Source organism: Rhagoletis zephyria, unplaced genomic scaffold (assembly GCF_001687245.7).
Source record: "Rhagoletis zephyria isolate East Lansing unplaced genomic scaffold, Rhagoletis_zephyria_1.1 Rzeph_scaffold_00353, whole genome shotgun sequence".
NCBI lineage: Eukaryota > Metazoa > Arthropoda > Insecta > Diptera > Tephritidae > Rhagoletis > Rhagoletis zephyria.
In genome coordinates, this window is record NW_016157437.1 from 178,030 (window position 1) to 198,119 (window position 20,090).

General features: G+C 35.7%; 2 protein-coding genes across 3 annotated transcripts; one reads left to right on the forward strand and one right to left on the reverse strand.

Annotated features, from left to right (window-relative positions):
* Window positions 1-47: 47 nt before the first annotated feature.
* On the reverse strand, window positions 48-5,279 carry LOC108359195 (WD repeat-containing protein 6). 2 transcript variants are annotated; one of them, XM_017610932.1, is made up of 6 exons: window positions 5,195-5,279; window positions 4,506-4,618; window positions 4,263-4,450; window positions 3,964-4,210; window positions 3,589-3,894; window positions 48-3,510 (listed from the first exon to the last, which is right to left on the reverse strand). In XM_017610932.1, exons 2-6 carry the CDS (start codon window positions 4,591-4,593, stop codon window positions 1,259-1,261), a joined length of 3,081 nt encoding a protein of 1,026 aa, XP_017466421.1. In that variant the 5' UTR covers window positions 4,594-4,618; window positions 5,195-5,279; the 3' UTR covers window positions 48-1,258. The 2 variants fall into 2 exon arrangements, with proteins under 2 accessions (XP_017466421.1, XP_017466422.1); XM_017610933.1 differs by lacking the exon at window positions 5,195-5,279 and having other exon boundaries at window positions 4,506-4,643.
* Window positions 5,280-5,683: 404 nt separating this feature from the next.
* On the forward strand, window positions 5,684-6,479 carry Mis12 (kinetochore protein mis12). Its single transcript, XM_017610934.1, has 3 exons — window positions 5,684-5,882; window positions 5,942-6,240; window positions 6,298-6,479. The coding sequence occupies exons 1-3, from the start codon at window positions 5,819-5,821 to the stop codon at window positions 6,469-6,471; spliced, it is 537 nt and encodes a 178-aa protein (XP_017466423.1). The 5' UTR covers window positions 5,684-5,818; the 3' UTR covers window positions 6,472-6,479.
* Window positions 6,480-20,090: the final 13,611 nt, after the last annotated feature.

Sequence of the window (20,090 nt, forward strand, 5' to 3'; positions counted from 1 at the left end):
ATAAGTGCAAGAGCTCCAAGCCACTAAAAATTACCGTTGATTTTTTAGAATTATTTTCGTCGAGGATGTTCAGCATTTCCTTCCATATAATGTATGAACAAAATTTTTTTTTTTATATGCAAGTGACTTGAAACCCGAACTTTGTTTCGCTAAAATTGAATGACGTAACTGCATAATCGAAAAATTTATAAAAATTTTTGATAAAAAGTTTGAACTATTGATGTACATTTTTGGAAGTTTGATTAATTTTGATGAAGGGTGGATTCGAGCTGCAATTAATGCGGCAGTGTTACTTTTTATGAAAGACCATCACGTTCTACGCGAAAATTTTGCTGACTCTGCCTATGTACAATAAGCGTTCGAGGAACAAAAATTTGAAAATCAGGTGCTCATCAAATAATTAACCGATCAATATTTAAATAGCTGGAATTGTTTATGTATACTACAAAAAGGAAGTAGAACGTCTTCTAGTGATTGATCATCATCACTTGATATAAGGGCTCACCATAATTGTGTTGCCCGAAATCGAAGAAGACAATGGACTCCTTATATCCATAAGTCGAACTGAGCTTTCTCAATACTTTAGCCGAGCACTAAAATCTACATCGCATTTGGAAAAATACTGAAATCCGTGTATTTTAAGCTGCACCATTTTTCAGCTTACATTTTCTTTTTTTTTTAATTGGATTTTTTTTTTTTTTTTAATTTAGTTATACAACTTTTGTACAAAGTAAGACTAAGTCTTTTAGTAGTACATCTTCTTTTACAATATTCCTTCTGAACAAGCTACTTACAAACTAATTGAACTTAAACTTATTATTAGATACTATTTTAAGCAAAAGAATTATAGTGCATTATAAACAAGAGTAAGTACTTAACTTAGTTGAATATCAAAGAGAAGCTGAGAAGTTAAACGTAGAGACTGCAATTTTAAAACACCTTACTTGCTTTATATTTTTAATGTCAGACGATAGGGAGTTCCAAATTTTATGGTGCTGACAAAGAACATGCGATCCGAAACTAAGTTAAGAGTGTTTTGGAACAACGGGATTAAGAGTTCGGGGACATTGGCTCAATTTACGTAATGTAAAGTACATATTTAACTCTCTGCCTAGAAACTATTTTGCATAATGGGAGATTCTGCATCCTCGGAATCTTTCTTTCAAAGCATGTTCGTTCAATCGCAACGAAAAAATATAGCAGATGTAACATAAAACCTTTTTTGTCATCACTATTATTAAAATGTCTCTTTTATTTATTACCTCTTGAATTTGAGTACTTGAATTCCACACCCATAAACAAAGAAACGTTTACAATTGTCTAGAACCAGACCTTTCGGGTCCGATATACACGTATGTCCAATCAGTTCAATCCGCTGAGTTTGTATGTCAACCATATTAATTATTTGGTCCAAGCCACAAGTGTACGCGCAAATTTTGTTGCCATTAAAAACAAGTTTAACTGCGGTCACTTGCGCCGAATGGGCATTAGCGAAGTGATATTTATTTATAACACGCAATTTTTTAGAGTCTTCCAAATTTAAGGAGGTATAGGAAACAGACTGGTCATCACCGCCGGTAAGCAAATGCAGTACACCAGTTTTTGGTTCAAACTGTATGTCCATTGCATTTATTCCACTGTCATGATGTTGCAAATTAATGGGTAACTCAATCAATTCTAAATCGAAGAATCGTAGATTTCCATCTGTACCCGCGGTTACCACTACAGAGTTCGCGAACGCTCGCATTTGAAGCAAACAGTGGCCATAATATAAGAAAACCTCAGAGACTACACCAAAGGAGCCGTCAACAAGGACTTTGCGTAAGTAACCATCAGAGCAACCCAGAAATATAGCGTAACCAGTATCAATACTTGAATTGTTTTTATTTGCTTCGACAACGGCGCATGCCATTATGCGTGTCTCTGGATCTGGTCGATAGCACTTTACTAATCCTTTGATTAGCCCACTCCTATTTAGAGTGTAATTTAAAAGGTCTTTGATACGAAAGGTTTTCAAATTTAATTGCGTTATGCACAATTGCGCGCGTCCGCCGCCCGAAACAATTAAGGCAATATCCGAGTGCATTGGTATTACTTGCAATGCTCTCACGTTGGAAATGTGTGTTTGAATTTCCGCGCTTTGCTCTAGGCGTCCTCCAGGCATTAGTGTGGATACCTTTACCATGTTATCGTCGCCGCAGCTTACAAGAACCGTAAGCCCTACATTATGGCTGTGTGCTTTAATCAACTGCAATGCGTTACATGAACGTGTATGCCACTGATTTCGAAATAATTTCTGACTTATTGCAGGATCATTATATAATTTATACTCATGCAGTCGCAATTTTTTATTTTTTATGAAGAGCAGCTGCAAAAATCTTGTATTATCAATATCTGATTTAATTTGGTAATGCCAACTGCGATGCCCGCCCCCACACGGTACTTGTACCGAAAAGTCGTGATGTTGAGACCACACGACAAAATGATTATCGTTAAATCCTAGAATAAAATCTGAGGTTTCGATGGCAATAAAACGCTCTACCCAAGCCACTGGTACTAGCATACGTTGGTGTGATGCGATTGTGCCAGTTCCGATTTCAACGCATAGTAATCGCAAAGAGCCATCGTGACCAGCGCTTTGTATAAAAACTAGTTCCTCATACAGGTCTTGAACGCGAAGCATTGTTGCGCCCAATGCGCCATGTGGCTGACGGAGAGTGTCGAGGAGCGAACAAATGGCAGTTGCAACGTCTAGACTGAACAGTAATATATTTCCCATGCGATTACTAATTATTAGGAATTCTTTTCTCTTTAGTGTTTGAATGCGCAACGCTGCCGTAGTCCAAGGTTCCTTGCAATGTGGCAGGGGCACAGCAATCGGATGCTGAAAACTTTCGCCTTCCAGCAATAAACAGTTGCCTTCATCGTCAGAAATTAAAAATGTACAATTGCCTAAGAAATGAAACGCACGTATAACGCCGTGCATGATATCACCATCAAATATTTTTTGGAATGTGCCTTCTCCAGCATATTTATACATTATGAGCTTTTTGTAGCCGCAAATCGCTATATAGTTATCATGTACTTCAAGCACAGTACACTTAAATGAATTCGGCACGTCAACCACTTTCCACGGCTGGGATTCAAGCTCATTTGTCTCCGTTTTCAATTTAAGGGATGTGTGCATGAGGCGACTATTGTTTGTTACACCTATAAGCATGTTAACGTCGAAAAATTTCGCTTTGGCTATATATTCTTTTGGCTCGCAGCCAGTCAATACTGTTTCAGCAGCAGACATGTCTGCTTTGTTTTTTAAAACATCGTTAAGATTAAATGCCACTAAATTTCCGGTGGAACCGACAGTATAGAGCGTGTTCGTATTTTTGTCATATTCGAAGTCCCAAATCACTGCACCGAATTGGACTCGAGTTTTGAACACTAACTCACCATTAGTTTTCCAAACACACACATAGGAATCCTCCCCTACAGTCACGCCAAACTGCTGCTCATCTACAAAGAAGCACGATAAAATTAATTTGATGCGAGTATGCGAGTATCAATTAAGTAATAACAAAGTAGCTAACTCACAAAAATTTATAATTTTTCCTTGGAATACGCGAGCAACATGACCATAACCGCTAGCTATTGCCGCGAGGTTAAATCCATTCCAATTATCCGGAGATGTATTCTGTAATTTCCAGAATCGTATTGATCGATCATCTGATGTCGTAGTGAGTATACCAGATGTAACATCAAAGTCAATAGAGAAAACAACACCACTATGTGCTTGTTGTCGTCGCTTTAAACCCACATCAAAGACAGTACAGCTATCATTACGTGAAGCATCCCCTTCAACAAATGGTTTCCATATGAGAAGCTCCCCAAATGCGGTCCCTTAATATATTAAGTAATACTGAAGTGAAATATATGCACTCTTATTAATTCATTAACATTTTCACTGACCTCCAAAAATTACCAGTTCCTCCCAAGTCTGTCCGTGAATATGAGTACAATAAAGAGTTGATTTATCCTCAGCAGATGATTTCGCTATAACTCGACAGAAATTTCTCTTTTCGTCATTCTCATTGTACAAAATGCGTAGGGCTACACTATGCGACGTAAGAAGGATAAATTCATTGGGGTCTTGCAAGAAACTAGCCGAGCTTATCCAATCAGTAAGATGGAAATGATAAAGTTCTGAAAAATTGTACTACAAAAAAGTATATAAACATAAATATGAATTTCGTCCATTAATTAAGCACCTCCTCTTTCACATATACATATTGTAATAACATACACTCCTTTTCACCGTATACAATTAGCCTTCCATGTTGGGAGCATGTGGTGTTTAGCTGTGCATTGGCGATACCATGTACTTTAGCGCGCAACCTCTGCGAAAGCATGCGACGTCCGACTTTAGGTGCATAAATATGTAATTCATTTCCCACACCTGCAAGAAAAGTTTATTATAAGGATATATTATTAAATATAAACTCTATAATTACCAGTAAGTATTGCACCTCCTGGCAATATTTTGATGGCTATTGAATCAGCAATGGTCAATTCTGAAAAAGGTTCCTTTTCCATGGCCATGACTATTTCTAATTGGAGTTTATACCAGTTTCTAGGAACACGAATTTCGATACGATGCGATACCATATCGATACTTTTAGCATTCGATACCGATATTTTACACTCGATAGTTTAAAAACGATATTTTTTGGAATCGAGTACCAGAATCCTAGTATCGTATCGAATGTCATAAACTCAAATTAGTCAGCTTTCAGACACGTCAAGTCTTGCTTTCAAGTCTGCTCGTTCCAAGGCGAAGGAGGTGAGAAGAAAGGGGAAGAGTGCAGATACCTCCCATTTAAAGAACCACGAAATTGAATTAAATAAAAGTTGGCCCTTACAAAATATGTTAGCGTTTGGCCGAGCTTCTCCTCCGATTTGATGCGTGCGCCTTGATGTTGTGCCACAAAGGGCGTTTTTATGAGAAGCTGTTTTTCATGGCAGAAATACGCTCGGAGGTTTTTAATCACTTTTTCAGATATTTCTTTTCTTTTTGGATTTCGGTATCGATAATTGCGATATCGAGTCATTTATTCCGATATTAATGGGTACCCGATATTTTTCCAGCGATACTTTCAATGAGTACCATATCGATACTTTCGGTTCGATATCGCGTCCCTACCAGTTTCGTTCGCCAACTTTTCTGGTTAAATCCAAAGGGAATTGAATGGGTGCGCTGGGCTGTCAAATCAGTAAAAGCAAAAACCAAATACATGTAAGGCGAAGAAATCAGCTGATTTTACAACACCACCTTGTATAAATTCGCCCAGAGAACGTAATACCAGAGAACGTAAATTTATAGAGAAGGACAAAGAACAAATCATCGTGGAAACTGTCAAATACCAACAAAACTGGCGAAGCGCATTTTAAGAGCGGCCAGCCAGAGTCAATCGAATTTTAACAGAGCCCAGCCAGAGGCAAAATACATTTAACAGAAATTGTCTCATCAAAGCAAATGCATATTTTTCTTGTTAGACATGAAATGCTGATGGCTTTTTACGTTTTACTACTTTACGTTCTCTAGTAATACGTTTTCTACTTTTACATTTTTGGAAACAGTTTGAAAGAACTCTGAACACTCCAAGTACAAAAGCAACTCTGTTAATTTATCTCCAATTAAACATACCACTGGGTGCAGTGGGTTTTATCATTCACTGAACGTACTATATCATATTTGATTTTGTAAAGTGCGAGGGAACTAGTAAATCTAATTTTTCGATTATATTTTTCTGAAACCGGAGGCGTAATGGATAATAGTGAATACGAGATTCAGCATTTTAACTTCTCGGTGGAACAGTTTTCACTTGAAAGTAAGTTCGCATTATATATCTATGCACTTTGATAATCGAAAACATAAACTGCAATATAGGGCGGCATTATTTAAATAAAATCCTGTCTCTCACTTTGCAATCAATGTTGGATAAGTTATCTATGAACAATAGCGAAACAAAAGATCTCTTATTAAAACAGAAAGATATTGTAAAGGGCAAAATGCTCGATGCTATGGAAAAACATTTGCTACATATTGAGGAAATGGATCGGAAGAACTTCTCTATACCAGAATATGTTTTGTTAGCTAGTGACTACGGTCATACTAAGCAATATAATGAATCGGATGAGCAGGAGATTGATAAAAGAATAGCTGAAATGAAGCAACAGTTTTTAGAGGTATGTTAAAAAGATAAATTTTACATAAAATATGTAGTCAAACGTTTATGGGGTTAGAATTCTATAATGGTTGAGTCCCTTAAAGTGGAGAACGAAAAATATGTAGAAATCAGCAATGAAGTTGAAAATGAAGAGAGATTTATGGCGCAAGTTCAAACAGTTTTACAAAGAATGGAAAGCCAATGGAAAAAAGCCCAACATTTAGTTACAGAAACTAATAATTTGGAATAATATAAAAGGTATGCAAATGAAATGAAAAAATCCATTTATAACGATATATTAATCCTTTTATGATAGACCTAAGTACCTAATTAAGCAACCTTTTTGTATGATTTATCACTGTGGAAAATAAAAAATCTTACCAATTTTATTTATTTGTATTTAAAAAAAAAATTTTAAAGCGATAAGAATTATAACATATAACGGGCAGCGCTAGTAGCGGTGTTTTAGATGTACAGAAACAGATTAGTAACTTTGAATGAATATTAAATTTTGCAGATTTCGCATTGAGATAAGGTATTTAATTTAAATTTAAATATTTCGCCTATAATTTACTACCCTACAGACTAAATTACAGATAAACAATGAAAACCATAAATACCCAATAAACATTGTGGCGAACATTAGAAAATGACCTCCGATATCCAATATGCATATCGAACCGAGAACCTTAGTTTTCCAACGTTCATAGTATATTGGAAATACATATACTCAAAATGGGTAAAAAAAAAAATGAAAACCATAGTAACAAGAGAGAAAGTGAAATCCAGCTTATTCGCGAAGGACAAATATAAGACAATCACTCTCTCTGAATTCATAAAGAAAATAAATTACATTGGATAACGTTTTGCTAGAGAATGGTCTAGTTCTCGAATCGAATACTAACCTATTTCGCATTCATTATCGACGGTGATGCTTGGGAAAAAGATTCGCTTTCCAATTATTTTCGAATTGCTCACCAAGCCAAATGTTTATTGGGAAGTTAATTATGTATAAAATTTCCTACTGAGAATGCAGAGTCAATAGGCGACTTATCTACATATGGATGCGTATGTGTTTCTCGACAACGACAAATCAAGCTTAAACTGTAAAAATTGGGATAAAATTGGCAATAATTAGCCAATAGATAATTTCAGGAGCTAAAGGCAAGACAATAGAAAAAGTAAAAAACGACAAGTTGAACGACAAATAGGACCACGACCATGAGCTAATCGGAAGAATAGATATAGCTAAAGCGGCCTTCATGAAAATTTATAAACTACTGACACGGCGGGACATACCAATTAAGTTAAGGACACAGTTTTTAAATGATTCTTATGGTCGACACTTTAATACGATTGCGATGCTTGCATTTGAAAACCTCAACTGTACACCGACTAGAAGCGAAGAAGAATTTTAAATAAGCTGGACTGACAAAATATTAAATAACGTACACTTAGGTCTTTTTTTATGCGATGCATGCGTTCCTCAGAAAGCTGCATAAAAAACTTCTTTACTTTCATACAAAAGCAGGGGATGCGTTCCAGCATTTTCAAAAACCGCATAAATTCAGATACTCCATGTAAAAAATTCTAAAAACCACATAACAAATCCGAGGGCACAGGATGCTATTTTTAAATTTTTTTAAATTGTCATGTGTTAAAATGTGTCAAAGATAATTTCTACATTTCATTTAAATGCTATTCCTTATATTTGCATATAACATGGAAGCAACGTTAAATAAAAAAAAAATCGTATTTGTTGTCTCTAGTTATGTATATGTCCGAAGTAAGCGACTTTTCTTCTTTTAATGTTCGTTAGCATACCTCGTGAGGTTTGTGCCTTATTTGGATCTCACTTAGATCTCTTTTTAATTAAAATTATTTTTTGAATTAATGCGGCTTTTCACCATTTTTTCGCTGTAGCGATTTTGCTTTTTTGAGATTTATTATTATTTTTTCAGTGTGTAAGATATATCATTAATATTCAGTTTTATATGGAATAATAGTATTGAAATGAAGAAATAAATAGTTTTATTTTTTTTTTTGGTTTTGCAAGACTTATTTGGCCAGCTCAATAGCTAAAACGCCATCGCCAATTATAATTGTGGTTTAAAAATTCATATTTTACGTTTTACAGATTCATTCGGATCTCGTTCAAAAATTTAGTGATGGTACACCGAAATGCCCGCGGAATGTTCAGAATTTTCTTTTCATTTAGTTAGTTGCGTAAATCAAGACACTACTGTTTTTATTTCCGTAAAATTGTGCATGAATTTTCAATTCCGCACAGACAGCCTTCCGGATCTCGATTTTTACCCATAATAACAAGCTAAGTTCACAAAAAATTTCAATCGATCTGAAGTATGATGGGATTTTGGTCATGAGCTCTCCGTCTAGATGCGCCACCTTGTATGAATTGGCCTTGGAACTAACATAATGACTTAAAGTACTTCATATGTACTATAAGCATATCTTTGGTTTTAATTTTAAGGTTTTCAAAGATTTCGAAAGGGTAAAAATAATTGGAATCAAATTGCATCTTTCAACATTTTACATGTTCTATATCATTTAGAGTTTCATAGTGAACGCGGCGTTACTGATCTATATTTTGGGATAAAATTAATTTACCAATTTGGGAGAAAAAGTGTATTTACAATGCCCGTGAATCACCAAAACAAAAAGTGCTACATTTCGAATGCATTATGTAAAACTACTGAACTATTTTAAACTGAAAACTGCTGCCGAATTGGCACAAATCATAGTGACAGCCGAAAATTAACCTGACGAGTGTCAAGTAGCGAAAAAATTAAAAAGGCTCCGGCGCAGAGGACCTTAGTGCACCTGATTCCAGAGTAAGAGTTAATTTCCACCAAGCATTAATTGCAGTTAATGCATATTGGAAAAAGGAGATTATAACTCGATGGGAGTAATTGTTCATATATTAAGTACAAGCAATCGAAAATAAGAAAGCAAAAAGTAAGAAATAAACTTTGCTGATCACCTTATGTCAACGTTCTTTGAATTTACATGAGCTCCTAACTGCAGTTAAGCTCTTGTTGGAAATGGGCTATGAATCACCGAGTCCCATAGTTCCCAGTACATAACGTTGAGGTAGAGAAAAATCTTATTCGAATTTTAATAGCATGTATGAATACTAACGATTAGGCGTAGTTTAATTAAGGCCCAAAAATGGTCGCTGCTCGTTGGTAGGTTGAACGGGCAGCTCTGCGAAGAGTTCGCTCGGAGGTCGCGAAGGCCCATTGCGATGCCGATGGGGGGGGGGGGGGTTACCCCAAGCTTATTCCTACATGTCTTCGAACCATTTTGATTTTCTGGCGAATGCTAGCAGTCCTTCCAGAGGAGCTTTCCCCAAGGTATCCAGCTCCTCGAAGAAATGGTTCCCCAGAAACTTTAGGCGTTTTCCTCGAAATGCTGGACACTCGCAAAGGAAGTGCTGGACGGATTCTAACTCCTCTTCATCCCTGCAGCTTCTACAGAAATCGTTATGCGGGGCTCCGGACCTGGCGGCCATGTGGCCAATAGTCCAATGTCCCGTTAGTATTTATTTATTTATTTAGAAATCAATAAATCGTTCTTACTTACTACTTACTGCTAAGGAACTAACCATTTATAAAAGACTAAGGTAATCCATAAAACAAAATTTAATTGAGCAGGAAAGCACAGTTTAGATAGTGAAAAATCAAAGTCAATAGAGATCGAGACCTCATTGAGTTCACGAAGAGAACGGTCTATAGGTGCATTACACGCATGGTTAGTTCTGAATCTGCCTAGATGGAATGGAAATTTACTACGTAAAGGACAGAAAAGTTAATCCTTTCCAAAAGAGAAGAACAGTCAGTTTCTCCTATAATAATGCCAAACAAAAAGACAGCGACAAAATCGATCTTCTACTTTCTAGCTGGTTAAGATTAATTAAAAGCAAGCGGGACTTATAGGTCGCGACGGGATCCTGTGAGAAGCCTGACGTTTCTCGCCTAACCGTTCTCGTAAGTTTTAAAATATTTTTACCACCATTGTTTTCAAGATGCTGGTAATTTCACAACCCTCTGCGTTCCGAAAATCAAGTTTTAAATTCCCTGCGACCGAATTTATATATTCATGTTATTGCAAGCTTCTCCTAAATGTGTGTCAAATGTTTGTCGCCGTAAACTAAGCGTTAACGAGATTTATGAACTCCTCGAATATCCGTGGGCACAGGATGCTATTTTTAAATTTCCGTTTTCGACAAAACGTTATTTGAAATTTAAATTAACATGTGTTAAAATGTGTCAAAGGTAATTTTCTACATTTTAATTAAATGCTATGCTAATATTTCAGCGTTTCAGTACTGATATTTAAATTAATATTAGTGGTATTCATCTAACTATATCAAGCAGATATATTCTTATAAATTTAAGAGCCCCAGAGTTACATGAACGCCCCATACCCTCTTCTCGTATACACTTGCGACAGAATTTTTATACTGCATTTTTTCAATGTACCTACGGAGCAGTCCAACACCATTCCTAGATTAGATTAGATTAGATTAGATTAGATTGTTAGAGGCTATGCACTACGACCTTAGGTCTATTGTACCCTCGGAGCTCATCACAACATATCGTCCAATCCCAATGCTCTGATGAATCCGAGCAGTTTTGAGGGAGGTAGAGAGTGTATATGCGTAGCCTCTGGCCACATCTTTCCCAGGTGTGTTAGCCTTCTTCTTGCAACCGCATCGCATTCCAATAGGAGATGCCGTGGGGTTTCTGGTGTCACGTCGCAGTACCGACACAAATCGCCTGCACTGATCCCCAGGTTATGCATATGGGCCCGCAGTCTGCAGTGCCCAGTTAGCATTCCTGTTAAGAATCTCAGGTTAGTCTTCGGAAGGGTTATTAGTTCCCTAGATCTTTTGGGGTTATATCCTCCCAGAAGTTCTTTCGCCTGTCTTAGCCCAGGCGTGTTCTCCCAAAGAGCTTTTCTTAGGCTTCGCTCTTCTGCTCTTAACTCCTCCTTGATTGCGTGAAGCCCCAATGCAAGGAAGGGTTCAGGGCCTATGGGTCGAGTGGGTGCGGCCTCTCTTGCTAGTCTATCAGCCTCCTCGTTTCCCTGTATGCCCTTGTGGCCCGGGACCCACACCAGTTGTAGTGCGTTGTTTTCCCCCAGGGTGTTTAATCTCGCTACACATTCCCATACCACTCGTGATTTAATCTCACATGAGGATATGGCCTTTAATGCAGCCTGACTGTCGCTGCAGATAACTATATGTTGCAGTCTTGCTTGTCTCTGCAGAATTATTTCCGCGCAAGCACTTATGGCGTAAACCTCCGCTTGAAAAATATTGGGGTAATTACCCAGGGGGATGGAGATCTTGGCCCTTGGGCCAAATATTCCTGCTCCCCTCCCTTCGTCGGTTTTTGAGCCATCGGTGAACCACCTTTGGGTGTCAGCCTTGAAGGTGTTTTCTAAGTTTGTCTCATTCCAGGTCGCTTTGTTGCCTAGTTCGATCCTGAATTTCTTTTCAAAGATTTTCGTTGTACTCATATCATCCCTGTTGATCAGGGAGATGGGGATCTTAGATCTAATTTCATCTCCCAATCTGCTCGAGATCACTTTCCCTCTGCCAGTGCCCTCCTTCATGAAGTTGAGGAGGGCTTTTTGGCAATCTGTTTTATTACTATGTGCAGTGGCGTCAGGTCCAAAATGACCTCCAGGGCAGCGGTGGGGCAGGTTCGCATGGCACCCGTTATACCTGTACACGCCAGCCGCTGGAGTTTGGAGAGCGATGCTCTCACTGTGTTAAAAGTGATCCTCTCGGACCACGCCACCGCTCCATATGTAGCTATTGGCCTGACTATCATGGTGTACATCCACCTTAGGATATAGGGGCTGCATCCCCATGATTTGCCAGCCAGTCTTCTGCACACCATTAGAGCCCTTGTGGCCTTTGTGACTGCGTACTCAACGTGCTTTTTCCATGAGACTTTGGAGTCAAGAATGACCCCCAGATATTTTACCTCATTGCACATTTCTAGCTCTATACCTCCTAGTGTTATGGGGTGCATGCCTGGGAGGTTCCTTCTCTTGGTAAACGGAATGATGGCGGTTTTGGCGGGGTTGATGTTGAGGCCCACTGTGCCGCACCATCATTTCGTTAGGGTTCCTACCATTCCTAGATGCTCTTGATGCTTGCAATCAGTCACTATACTTAAAGGTATACCGATTCTTGCAGATAGGCCCAACACTTGTTGTGACAATTGCTTCCAGCGAACGCTCCTTCTTAAGCTTAAATCTTATTTACGAAGTAAAAATGGGACGAGGATTAAATGGTTTAGCTTTACTTAACATCCTCAGAGATTTAGAAGTAACGAATGACGAAATATTGAATATAATTTTTTCTTTTAAAGACGAAGCAGTAGAGAAATATTGTTTATGATTTTTTCATGCATACATACTACATATGGGAGTTTCCATTGTAACGGGCGCGACACCTTTGTGTATAATTCTTTAATTTTGAAGAAAACTATTAAAGTATCTAACCATTGAAATATTATACGCTAAAAATACTGTCAGAAGTAAGGAATTAACTCATATGAACTACATTTTATAAATAAATCAGTACCGACCAGAAAATGCCAAAGAAGAGCGTAACGGGCGCGACGTTATAAAATTGATAAATTGCGTGTAATCCACTTTCACACGAAACTGTGTAAAATTTTTAATTAAACTGACTAAAAATGCCTTGGCATATTTAAATTTGGAATGTTTCCTATTATTTCCGCATTCAAAGAAAATACACTTCTTAATCCATTTAGATTTATTAACATTTTAAAGTGTAACGGGCGCGACACCTCGTTGTAACGGGTGCGACATGTCTATTTTTTTTTTACATATTTCAACTATTCATTATATTTTTCATTACGATAATTAAATTTCAAGCCAAAATAGGAAAATATATATATGTTAAAACAAGTTAACACGTTAAAAGTAAGTACGTGGGTATGCTATTTATAAACGATCTTTCCTGATGTCAGCTTTAAGGATTGGTTAAATCAGCCAAATATAAATCATAATTCTAATTCAATATTTATGCTGATTGCATTAGGCATGATCAAATAATTAATTCTATTGTTTTAGAATATAAAAAATTTATAAAAAATTAATAATTAAAGAACAATTTCATTAAAATTATTTTCTTAGGTAAAATTTCTCAAGCGTAGATTTTGCTGTCCTACCAGCAAACAGACAGCCGTCAGATTCTTCATCCTTAATGAAGAAGTGCTTCCCTTGCAAATTTTTTATAGGAGCAATGTGGGCCCATCTCTGATCTAAAAATACTTGCTCAGCCGCGATGTCTTCCATCGAATGGTAGAGAATTTTTAGATTGAACTTTCTCTTGATCAACACTCTTTTGGCGTTTTTAATACCACCTTCCGTGCTTTAACTGCTGTCCACAAAGTCCTTTTTACTACAGCCCCGATACCATCAACGGCACCTTTGCCATGACTGTGGCAAAAAACGACCAAGTAATTTTGGCACCGAAGTCATCTACTGCAGAGCACACATTGTAAAGGTTGTAGCGATTTTTGAATTGGGCAGCACATCCATCAGAGAATATGTGAATAACACCAATATTTTTGTCGCGAGCCTTGATATCGCTGACAATGCTTCTGAGGAATTTCCACACGCAAGTTTTACTATGTGTAAGGTCGTCACTTAATATTGCATACGAAAAGGGTTTTATTTCATTATTAACTCTGACCCATACACAAGCTGTGAAAATGGTTGCTTGTCGGTGCCTCCAGTGTGCATTTTGTATTTCATCTTGATATACTATTTCGTAGTTTTCTGCAAATACAATTTGCAGAACTGCTTCATTCGCCAATAATGTTTCCTTCGTTTCTCTGAAATGTTTACTTTGAGTAGTTTGAACTAGCCAGTGCGGTTTGAACTTTTTTAATTGGTTATCAAACAAAACCAAAAAGTCCTCTAAAGTACCATTTTGAGCAGTAAGTTGCATTCGGTTTTCTCGTTCTATCCAGCTCTTCCAGGAAATTTCCGCTTTGTGATCAAATTTTATCGGTAATAAATCTAATAAATTATAACACATTTTGCATCTATTTGTCAAGCAGAGTTCGCTCGACAGATTGCAACATATATTATCGAGGATGCTAAGAGGATTTGGTGGAAACGACGGAAAGATATTCTTGATAGCTTGAACAAAAAAACAAAAATTTGCGTGATAAACGCATACACACATATTTTGTGGAGTTTCTCTTATTGGACGGACAAAACTTGGTCGCAAGGCAAAAAATTTTGACTTTCCAATCTGTGTACCAGGATATTCAGTTTCAAACATATTGAAACATTCGCTTATACTCATCAATAAATACCTTTCTGAAACTTTTGTCGTATTCCAGTTGATGTATTTTTAACGCATACAAACTCCTTTTTCCCAGGACTTACTACGCTAATATCATCTCTTTGGAAGAACTCTTGAACTTTACAAATGGTTTCATTGGAAGATCCGGAACCACTTTTTAGTTCGAATTAGATGAGAGAGTTCCACCAGCAAGCTCTTGTATTACCGCTATTCTCTTAGAAGGACTTTTAGGAAGGCTGCGTTTTACTATGGTGACAGCTTTTTTGAGGGATTTTTTGGACTTATAAGAACCAATTGGTGAAGTATTAGCGCAAGTTTTTCTTGTACTTTCTTCTAGCTTCCTTTTCCGCTCTCTCAACAACTTCTGACGCTCCCGATTGTGTTCTCGCCATTTCTTTAGTGCCTCAGCGTCCATTGACTCTTTCTTTGCTGCTCTTCTCTGTCTGTCCCGTATTTGCTCCATACGTAAATGCTCTTTATATTTTCCATAATTTTTCTTCAAATTGTAGCGATGTTTTTGCATTCTATTGGCAAACTCCATTTCCTAATCAATAATCACACATTAGCAAAAAAGTTATTAAAAATGTAACGGGCGCGACACGTACTAAAAAATTAATACAGAGAAAACGGTTTGACAAATTTGTTTGAAATTTTTCTCAATATAATCCCTAGCAGTTACTTGTTACGTATGCAAAGATTTATTCATGCAACGTTACTAATCCTTTTACCACAAAACTAAATCCTTTTTTTTTGTAACGGGCGCGACACCAATTTTGCTTAAATTTAATTAATTACTGTGATTTATACTTACTTCGCAGAATCTTGAAAGTCATTCCCAAATAGAGAAAAAATATGTAAAATTTCACGTAGCTCAATTAAATATCCGTCAAAAATCGAAAACTTTGAAAAAAAAATACTATGCGACTATGATCACGATTTTAAAGTTTTTTAATATCATAGTGTTGTGAACTTTGGCAGGCGTTTACACCTCCATCACGATATCAAAATATAAAAAATTGGTAAATAACAATAAAGTAGACATGCGTGAACACAAATACCAGCCTTCGGACTGGAAGCAATGTAATTTATTTCTAAGCTCAATGGGGTCTGATTTCGTGGAAACTCCCATATGTAATCATTCGAATTTATTTATAAAAATTGATATATCTAGACATATTGGACCACCGAAACGCATATTTGGTGGAACTGATTAAATGAAAAAAAAAGAAAAAAATTTTAAAACCTCCCCCAAAAAAAATTTTGCGTTCGCCCCTGGGCCGTATGCATAAACCAGAAATATTACGTGGTTTGAGTTTTCCGTCGTATTACATGTTTTGCGTCTATCGTCGCACGACGAATCGATAACATAGAACGACAAAAATGTTTACTCCATATGTATTTGACAGATTCCAATGGAATTTGGTATTTAGGGTTTTTTGTCGTCATTGATTTCGAATATTAAATTAAATTTCCAAAATTCAAAATGGCGGACGTCTTTTTACAGAAGCTAAGGATCGTTATGAAACTTGGTGTCCATGGGCGTTCGTCATCACTGATTTCGAATATTAAATTAAATTTTCAAAATTCAAAATGGCGGGTCCAATATGGTGGACGACTTCTTAAAAAACTTATAGATTGTTATGAAACTTGGTGTTGGGTTTTCGCCGCAATTGATTTCAAAACTGATATCAAATTTTCAAAATTCGAAATGGCGTATTTTTATGATTGTAATGAAGCTTGGTATGCAGGAATTCTCTGATAACGAACATGGTATTAAATTTTCAAAATTCAAAACTTCAGATTCAATATGATGGACGACTTCTTTAAAAAAAGTATATATTGGTATGTAATTTGTAATTTTAGAAGTCACTGTTTTCGAAATTTTATACTAAATTTTCAAAATTCAAAATTCGGTATACTTTGCGGAACTTTATTTGTAACTCAAGCTAATAGTATACCAATTTCAACACTTTTTAAATAAAAAGTTGTATTTTGTTAAACATTACAAGTACTTGATTGACGCCTTACTATCCATATTGAACCAACTGCCCGAGAATGTCTGGATATCAAGTTTCATAACGATCTATAATTTAGAAAAAGTCGCTATATTGAATCCGCGAATTTGAATTTTGAAAATTTAATGTCATATTCGTAATCAGTGACCTCGAGAACCCAGTCAAACACATATGAAGTAAAGATATTTGTCGTTCTAGATTCCCGATTCGTTCCAATATGCGACTTAAGAAAACGATTCTTGATATTTTTACATTAGAAAATTTTCGAAATATTGAAGAGAAATTTGCTGTACCCAGAACTTTTCCTAAACCTCTAACTAATATAAAAATTTCAATACTTTTTTAATAAAAAAAGCCATTTTATAAAAAAATGTATTATAACCATTCTACAAACAACTATATTATTAACAAAATTAAGCAAAATAAAGTACTTTCCTGACGCCTCACTATCCATGTTGACAAAACTGTTATTTATTAATAAGAATGAAATGACAAGCCAAATTATTTTATCACCACTTAACAAAAAAAAAAAATACATTAATTCGACGAACGAAAGAAAAGCCAACTTTTCGCTTGTGCTGAAGCTACTGCGTTGTGTTAAAAGTAAAAATTTCGTATTTGTCAATGTTATTGTGGCTTGTTAACATTTTATTTTTAATATTTTTATTGAGCTTTGTACCACGATTGTTTATTAGGAAAAATTGAAAAAGCAACAAAGTCTAAGCGGTAGAAGTTATAGCACTATTTCGGAGATCACCACATCTCCTCATCAGACTTCTTTTTCTAGACTTCAGCAGGGATCGAACCTGCGAATTCGATGTTCAAAGTCAGAAGCGTTAACCACTGAGCTATGTACATCCCGTAAACTCTTGTTGCTAATTCATTTTCCTTATTCAACCAGCTACTATCAAGATAATTTTTTTATATGGAAAAAATGTGCTACACCTTCAACAAAAAAATTTCCCAAAAATCAATGGTAAGTCCTAGCTGCCTCCTACTTGCACTTTATTACACTAAAATTGAATGGGCTAAAAAACTGCATACTCAAATTTTTTTTAGAGAGCGTAAATAAAAAGTGAAATATTTGAATGAAATTTTGCAGAATTTTCTTTAATTTTGCACAAGGTTTGGAACTTTTCTTTTTGGGGTTTTTGTTGTAGAATTAACCATATTTTTATAAAAAATTAGCGAAAAATAAAATATTTAAAAAATAGTTGCCCGTATTGTAAAGAATTCGCTGTACCTAAACTTTATTGACTGACTGTATATATTTTTATATATTGTTGCGTACTCACTTGATAAAATACTTACAGTTTTACACAAAATAACTTTGAAGTCTAGAAACATTTATTTTCGCTCGCAAATCGATGCACTTTTCAAAAACATGTGCACATTCAACAGTGGATGATGCCAATTAATTGCTATAAAAAATTACACGAACCCAAAATAGCTGATTATGAAAAGAAAATACTTATAACTACCAATGGGACATTATCTTATTCAAATAGAGTGCGAATTGCATTTTTGTCGATTTTTTAAATCTCCCTTGGGATGCAGGATCCCCATGGTAGTGAAAGGGTTAAGTGCGATAGTAAAAAGGTGTAAGCATGGTCAAAGCTAGGTACGTGCAAGGGCCCTCAGGTATGAAAATCAGAAAAATATTAAATTAATTATAAGGCTCAATTAAAAAACAAAAATGGCCATACATTCAGGAAGAGTCTGGATTTTTTTTTGTGGAATTTAGTTATTTATTTATCCAGAGTAATCGTGCATTACATTACAAAATAATTACATAAGTTCTTATAAGGTAATCCGGCTGAGGAAAATAGATTTCCTGTTCACCGGTCTGGTAACCAAAATTATCTAAAACCAAAACTAAAATATAACATTTTTCTATTAACCAAAACATGAACTTTGGTTACGCAACAGTATGTATAATGTAATATAATGTAACTAGTATAAATAAAACTAGTTTAAAGTAGATACCTAAATGTTATCACTAATCCAATTTTTTTAGTTTTTTACTATTGGTTCTATTACTTATATCTAGGTCTTTACGCAATTGGTTACAAATTTTTATTGGTTTGATTCTAGTATTTTTATTACTGTATTCTTGGAAGCTTTATTGTTCTCCATCTAGTTCTGCTATCAGAATTTAAAAAGATGTTTCTTAATTTGTTATAATAATGTCAGCGCAAATAGTTGTAGCAGATTCAATGGTTTATAGATCGGAAAATAATTTTTGAAGACTATTTTTAGTAGCCTATTTTGTATATTTGTATATTTTGTAAGTGAGATACGTTGTTATTATACGCATCTCCCCATGCCAAAATGCTGTAGCTATGGAAAAAACACAAAATATATCAATTTTAATGTATCAGTTTGCATAAATATCGATAATTTACGAAAAATAAAGATTAAATATCTATTTCAGAATTTAATTGAAAAACGCCCTATCTCAAAATTTGGTTCAAAAACGCCCTATCTCACTTCAAAATGTATTGAAAATATGCTGATATAGGGCGTTTTCGAACTGGCTGCCGAGATAGGTCGGTCTTCCACTCAGCGACCGATATGCTCGTTCCCTTTCAGATTACAATCCATTCCATTCCATTTAATGTTATAATAAGTTCATTAGGAACGCTATAGCAGTAGTTACCAAAAGCGATGTACACTGTTTTGCTTACATTCAGTGTTAATTTATTTAATGGGCCGTATGAATAAAAATAAGCAATTGCTTTTTCTTAAAATTTCAGATCTTTCACTCAATTTATTCAAACAAAATTGAAGTAAAAGGTATGAAATTTTAAGAAAAAGCAATTGCTTAGTTTTTATTCATATGGCCCAATGGAAGCCATAGCGATACTTCTTCTAAATATGTATTCATTTTAATCTCTACTTCTTTCCAGTTCTTGCCTATAGAAACTATTGCGGTGTCATCCGCATTTGATACTATGTTTTCCGGCAAACATTCAATCATATCATTGACATACATACATATGTATATTATAAAAAGTAGAGGGCCTGAAATTGTACCTTGCGGAACACCAGTGTTTATATTACTGAAATCACTACTGTACTGCCCAATTTTAACCTGTTGATTTCTGTTATTAAGATAATTTTTAGTAAGTCATTGGCCTTGCCTCTTATTCCATAAACATATAATTTATCTAGTAGGATTTCGTTGTTAACTGCGTCAAACGCTTTAGCTAAATCTAAAAAAGTTACAACTATTGGAGCGCTTTTATCTAAGTTTTCATAAATAAGTTTATTCGTAATAATACTTAGTGCATCTTTTGTTCCCCTATTTTTGGTAAAACCGAATTGTTTCGAGTTCAAAACTTGAGGTAATATAGGTACAGAAGGAGCTTCTGGGAGCCATTTCAGAGGCGCTGTAATCTATGTGTTCAGGGCGAAGTCGCAGCTCTTCAGAACTCCAGAGTGTTACCACACGGTTTCCCTGAGCCTAAT